General features: G+C 41.6%; 1 protein-coding gene across 1 annotated transcript in view; it reads left to right on the top strand.

Annotated features, from left to right (window-relative positions):
- The first annotated feature begins 1,557 nt into the window (after positions 1–1,557).
- LOC6051832 overlaps positions 1,558–7,055 on the top strand; it is a 57,792-nt gene continuing 52,294 nt past the window's right edge. Inside the window, 5 exon segments of the mRNA XM_038249181.1 lie at positions 1,558–2,209; positions 2,272–2,561; positions 2,621–4,036; positions 4,039–4,799; positions 4,866–5,032. Coding sequence (XP_038105109.1) covers positions 2,157–2,209; positions 2,272–2,561; positions 2,621–4,036; positions 4,039–4,799; positions 4,866–5,032 — 2,687 coding nt within the window. The 5' untranslated portion in view covers positions 1,558–2,156.

Here is a 7,055-nt window from a genome sequence, read left to right as displayed (position 1 = left end):
CTCGACTTGCGCTAGCCCCAGAACGATAAATATGACATAAGATGGCCAATTTGGACGAGGATGCGGGTTCCGTCCGTCCGTCCGAGATTTTTCACCGTCGATAGCCGAGTTCAGGAGCTGGTGATGGTGATGGAACGAGTTTATCCCTTCTTTTGCTGAATCTAAAGTGCGATGTTCGTCGAATTGAATACGCGATATTTCACACCATTTAGAGATATGAGCGAGCTGCCGTTGGAATCGAATACATTTTCAATTAAGCGCTCGGATTGGCAGAAGAGACACATTGCTTTCAACGCTTTTATCCATCATCGGTGAGCATTATTTAGCAATTCTAGGTTCTTAAGTCGTTTGTGAGTTGTATTTTTGAATTTTTGTATTTTTGTATTTTTGTATTTTTGTATTTTTGTATTTTTGTATTTTTGTATTTTTGTATTTTTGTATTTTTGTATTTTTGTATTTTTGTATTTTTGTATTTTTGTATTTTTGTATTTTTGTATTTTTGTATTTTTGTATTTTTGTATTTTGTATTTTGTATTTTTGTATTTTGTATTTTTGTATTTTTGTATTTTGTATTTTTGTATTTTTGTATTTTTGTATTTTGTATTTTTGTATTTTTGTATTTTTGTATTTTTGTATTTTTGTATTTTTGTATTTTGTTTTGTATTTTTGTATTTTGTATTTTTGTATTTTTGTATTTTGTATTTTGTATTTTGTATTTTTGTATTTTGTATTTTTGTATTTTTGTATTTTTGTATTTTTGTATTTTTGTATTTTTGTATTTTTGTATTTTTGTATTTTGTATTTTGTATTTTGTATTTTTGTATTTTGTATTTTTGTATTTTTGTATTTTTGTATTTTTGTATTTTTGTATTTTTGTATTTTTGTATTTTTGTATTTTTGTATTTTTGTATTTTTGTATTTTTGTATTTTGTATTTTGTATTTTGTATTTTTGTATTTTTGTATTTTTGTATTTTTGTATTTTTGTATTTTGTATTTTTGTATTTTTGTATTTTTGTATTTTTGTATTTTTGTATTTTGTATTTTTGTATTTTTGTATTTTGTATTTTTGTATTTTTGTATTTTTGTATTTTTGTATTTTTGTATTTTTGTATTTTGTATTTTTGTATTTTTGTATTTTGAATTTTGTATTTTTGTTTGTTAATCTCAGCTAAGAATTTTAATATTTAAAATGATTTAAAATTAGAACATCGATGAATTCAATAATCTTCCTTATTCTATCCAATCTCCACCAGATGGCGTAGTTCCAAAAATCCAAGACACTTACCATGCTGTGCAAATCTCACAGCACAACAAACCCATCCTTCCAATATCGTCTCACATCCCCCAACATTCCTAATCAGCTGTTTGGTTGTTTTGGCGTCTCTGCCAGCACCGGTATGCTGTCAGTCACACGTTTGTTTACACCGGCAAGTTCGTGTCGCTACACGAGCAGCACGCGGTCGCTCCTCGGCTGTGTACGTGTCATCGCACACCATGATTGTGTGCGTGCTGCTTGCGCAAAGTGTCAAACTTTTGACAGACTTTGTTGTCAGAGAGCGGACGAATTTTTCTTTTGTCGTCATCAGTGAGATTTTCTTTGGGGCTTTTCATTGTTCGCAATCCTCGGAGGCTGCTGAATTGTCGTGAAAATAGGTGTAAAACTGTGCTTTCAAACAGTGATAAACGGTGATTGATAATAGAAACCATGACGGGCTCTTGTAGATAAGATAAAGCATGTTGTGATACTTTTGAGTTCGACCAAAGAAAATCTGGAAAAGTGCAGTCAATTTCCATCGTTCTTATCGACATAAGGCATACTTAATGGGGCGGAAGTCTCCGTGGTGTCTGCAGATTCATCGATTTTTCGCATCCTTTATCGCGGCTCGGGTGCCGTTGACCAGCCGTGTTTCCGGAAGTAGCTCAAATTAGTAAGCAAGACCAGAGTTAAGGCGACTCGTGAAATGTCGTGACTTTAATGAGTGCAGACAAACTGTCGCCAGTGCTGCTAGGTCGAAAGTAGAGTAACACGACGACATGGCAGAACAGAAAATCGAAACCACGACGACGGCGGTGGCTGTGGTTCTGGCAGAAATGATGAACGATTGTAGCTAGAAAAGTGTGTTTTTTTTGGAATAGCAACGGGGTTTAATTCATAATGAGCTCATGTGATGAAACGGAGGCATCTCCCGCTTTATTGAGTGTGGAAAGGTAATTCAGGAATGCGTTGAAACGAATCAGATTGATGAAAACAAATCGAATTTTTTTTTTAGCTTTGCCTCCGTACCTCCCGAATCCTACGATGATCTGGAGGGAGCTGTCGGGACTTCCGAGGAGTGCGTTCTTGAAGTGGCTAGTGGTGGGGAGAACCTCAAACAGACCGACGATGACGAGGAGGAAGAGGAACCGCCTGAGTTGAAAAACCAAGACGATTTCCCACCCACACCGTACGAAGAGTGTCTCGATCTAAATGCGTTCGAAGTGCTCGCCAAACAGGAACAGCAGGAATCTCAGGCCAGATTAAAGCAGCAGCAGCAGGATTCCACTAGTCTTAACTATATTGGTATTTTTAGTAATAGATTTACTGGTTAAAAAGTTTGATTTAATAATCCTAAATTCCAGATGGCGTTCCATCCCCAGCACGTGACCATTGCGCCACTAGTAAAATTTCACCAACTTGTTGTTCAGCTACTTCTCCGACATCTAACAATGGCCACCACGGAGACTCGTGCGGATCGTCCAATTCATCGGCACCCTGCTCGGGCGTTCGTCGGAAAGCCAAGGTCAAACCAACTTCCCAGGAAGAGCCAGTATCGAACGGTACAAAGAAGAAGGTCCGTCCCAATGGATCCGTAAAGTCGTCACCCTCGCAGGATTACCTCCATATATGGGCCGCTGCAACCGCTACGGCTGAAGAACCAGACAGCCCAACCATTCAAATTCATCGACCGCTGGAGCGATCTTGGCCACCGAAGCAATCTCGCAAACAGCAGGTCGGTTCGCAATCGCAAGGTGCGGAGGAATTTTCGTTCGATATCATCGATACGGATGAACAAAGCTATGGGAATGAGCAGGAGTCGGTGGGTGCCGCTGCGGTAGAATTTTCTCCCGGTGAGTTCTTCGAGCAGAATCCCAAGCAGGTGCGCCACGAGAAGGTGGTTCGAGTGATCAAGCAACCTTTAGAAGGGATTATTGAGAGCGCTCCGCTGGCCACGCCCGAGACGGACGGGAGCTTGTCAGAGCACACTCCACTTCGACTGGGAAGGTTGGATCGGAACGCCAATCCCGACATTGAGACTGTCAGCGAAGACGCTGAGCCAAGTGCCAGTAATGTTGCGAAGCCTCCGCTGAGGAAAACTGTTGTTTGCCCAGAGTATAGCTTTCCGGAGCAGCAGGAACAACAGCCTGGATGCTCCGGCGAGACTGTTCCAATTAGAATTAGTAGTAGTGTTAAACCGCATAGGCCATTGACGCGGGCATTATCCAACGGGAAGACCAAGCAGACAATGAATGGTCCGATCATCTCCGGAGACTTTTTGATGGCTGAACCGATCAAAGCTACACACATAATATTTCCAATTCAAAACTTGTCACCACACGCGAGGAGTCCGCCTTCTGGATCATCTACCCGATCTGGATCACCGCTGGAACACTCCCCGGATCGATCATCTCCGGTCATAATGCATCCAAAACCAATACGGCCACAGCCTCGCCCCCTAACAAGAGTCGGCTGTGGTCGTAGTGATCCAATCTGCCCTCCAACGCCGACGCACCATGCCAGAAGGTTACGCGTTCTTGCCGACAACTTTGGTCCTCCGGATTTGCGACACAATACGGTTGCCGAACAGCCCCTGTCTCCGGAAACTCGATACAACGAACTCGTGGCCATAACTGGAAGTCGCGTCGATCAGTTGCGGGTCGCGGAAGGTCGAGAAGATGAAGCGGAAACGGATTCGCCGATGAGACATCTGACCAGTACAAGACTTCCGTCGATACCGGAACGAGCTCGTGGGATTTTGGCGGAACCGGAAGAGCCGCTTCCCCTGCATGGGAAGCTCGGATGGACAGCCACGGACGGATCTTTTACATTGATCATGCTTCGAGAACCACTTCGTGGCAGCGTCCAGGAGCGCATTCTGGGCTGTCTGGCCCGGATCAGCATCGTCAACAGCTTGATCGTCGTTACCAGTCCATAAGGAGAACGATCTACGACCGACGGGATGCTGGAAATCGAAGTCCTCCACGGTTCGGATTCGAGAACATCAACCCACGGCAGGGTGCATCAGCGATCGCCGTAGCAGTCAACGCCGCTCAAATCGAAAATCTCCAGCTTGATCGTGCTGCCCATCCAGCACTGCTGATGATCTGTCGGCCCGACTTCTACTCCATGCTACACACCAACACGGACGCCATTCAGATCTACAATCGCAACTCGGCGCTCAAGCACATGGTATCGCGTGTCCGACGGGATCCGACCTGCTTCGGACGGTACCAGCACAATCGGGATCTTGTTGCGCTGGTTAACTGTTTTGCTGCACCCGATAAGGACATTCCTTCCGGGTGGGAAACCAAAATGGATCAGAGTGGCAAGCAGTTCTTCATCGATCACGTTAATCGTCGGACGTCGTTTATGGATCCTCGGATGCCTACGGACTGTCCGCGAGCTCGGCACCGCCCGGAACAGCTGATTGCGACTACCGTAGCTCCCATTGACGTAGCGCCGGCTCCACCACCCAGGCCACCCGCCTTGCCTCGGCTGAGCATCGGATCGCCGGAGATTCCGGTAGCATACAATGACAAGGTAACACTCCGATTTGTCACCGTAACCTACATTACCTAACATTCTTCACTCATTTCGATTTCACAGGTCGTCGCCTTCCTGCGCCAACCCAACATCCTGGAGATTCTCCGCGAGCGGCACGGAGCGGCCGCCTGCTCGCGGAATCTTCGCGAAAAAATCAACTCCATTCGGGTGGAGGGAACGGCGGCGCTGGACCGGCTCAGTCATGACCTTCAGCTGACGATCCTGCTGAGGTGAGTGTTTTTGCTAATTTTTTTTAGAAAGGAATCAAGGAAGTTCTGCGCAGCAGGTGGATCGGCGCTAGAACGTCGGCCGGCAGAGCCTTACGCGTGGATTCGGTTGGGTGAATTCGGACGGCGTTGACCGACTGACGGTCAGCTTGGTGTTGGAGAACGTTTATGGGGCTTATGAATGATGGTAATAACTTTGGCGCAGGGTTGTGGCTTGTTTGTAATTCAGTGGGTTGTTGGTCGTGGGCTCTGCAAAATTGCACGCAACGTTTGGCAGCCGGCGATGCGTTGTGTCCTTGAAAGCGGTGGCCGAATTTGCAATTTGGCCAATCAAGAAACCAAAACAAACCAAGTGAAGGGCAATCGAGGAATGTTTTTTTTTTTGAAAAAAATGGATGCAGAATATTTTAAAATATTCAACACTTTCAAAAATTAGGATGGAAAACATCGAAAGGTTGGATGTTTAACCTCTCATTGAATGCCTGGCATAAATAACTTTTCGTTAGACGACGACAAGACGACTAAATAGAGCTTTATGACGTTTCTCGTACGCACACTAGCGCACCATTTGATTTTGCTGGCCGGACAAAATTTAACCTCAATCTTTTTCGTATACGTACACGCAATACATGCGCACGTAGATAACTCTATTAGACGATGAGAAAACAAGACGATGAAACAAAGAATATATAAAGAAAATCAATATAATAGAATAGAGAAAATTTGACAGTTCCTGAAACTGCTAAATCAATCTAAAAATAAGTTGGTATTACCAATTTTCCAGGTGGAACTATGCTGTCAGTTCTAAAAGCTACAGTACTCGTTCGGTAAATGGGCGTTGTATAATTGGGCTGTTTTTTTCTTGGGTGTTCGATAGCTAGTAGAGGTGGGCAAAACCGCTCTTTTTTAGGACCCGCTCATTTTCTTTCGCTTATTAAAAAGAGCCGCTCTTTTGAACGGCTCTTTTGTTCTTTTTCCAAATTTGGATGAAAAGGTTTTTTTTTAAGAATCGTGTGGTTTCATAAGTTATTTCACATTAGACTTTTACAAATTATTTGATAAAAAAATAAAACTGAAAACGAGAAGATGCCCTTAAAAACCATAGGTTTTGGTGGTCTCTATGTAAAGATTTCTACTCGGACCTAAACATTCGAGTAATTGAATGGCATCCAAACTTAAATCTAGGATGTTGGAAAAATTGCAAAAAAATGAAAATTGTGTTTATTTCTGCAAGAATTGAACTAATGCTGATATTTTATTTAAAGAAAACATTCTGTGAACTCTTTTCTACATTCTGATTTAATCGATGAAGACTATAAACGCTAAAGTTTAATCGGACAAAAGGATTTATTTTTTTCCTAAATCTCTAAACTATTCAGTAGATTTTTGGTAACATTTTACAAATTATGCAATTTGAAATGCTCAAATTTGTATTCCAGTAATACTGTAATGTACAATCAGTTGTAAAGTGAATTGCATTTTTTTCATGTTGTTTAAAAATCATTTATTTTTGGGATTAATTTTGTAAGCATTGACATATTTAAAATTGAATTTTCAATTCTCAAAACAAATTTAATACATTTTTTTTTTGGAAATTCAATAAATAAAAAAAATCATCAATCTTAAGCCGGTTCTTTCAAAAGACCGAAGTTTAAAAAAGAACCGCGGTTCTTTTTTTGTGAGCCACGGTTCTTTAGCTCTTTTTAGTGAACCGGCTCGTTAAGCGGCTCGCTCTTTTTTGCCCACCTCTAATAACTAGACTGGGCCACTTGAAAAGCATACAAACGTAGCTGGTATTCTAGCTGAATTATCAACAAAAACCGTAGAATAGCAATTAATATTTTAACAGTAAGCTTGTTAATCTTTAAATAACTAAAAACCGTTGACTCCTTTTACTCAACTCAACTCAAATTTTCTTAAGAACATAAGATGACAACAAATCAAAACTGGGTGCAATCGGATCAAAAAATTTGACATTGTTGATTTTTTAAACATTGATGGAAAACAGACAGGAGACCTTTAAAAA

Source organism: Culex quinquefasciatus, chromosome 1 (genome assembly GCF_015732765.1).
Source record: "Culex quinquefasciatus strain JHB chromosome 1, VPISU_Cqui_1.0_pri_paternal, whole genome shotgun sequence".
Taxonomy (NCBI): Eukaryota; Metazoa; Arthropoda; class Insecta; order Diptera; family Culicidae; genus Culex; species Culex quinquefasciatus.
This window is presented reverse-complemented; position numbering and strand designations above follow the sequence as displayed.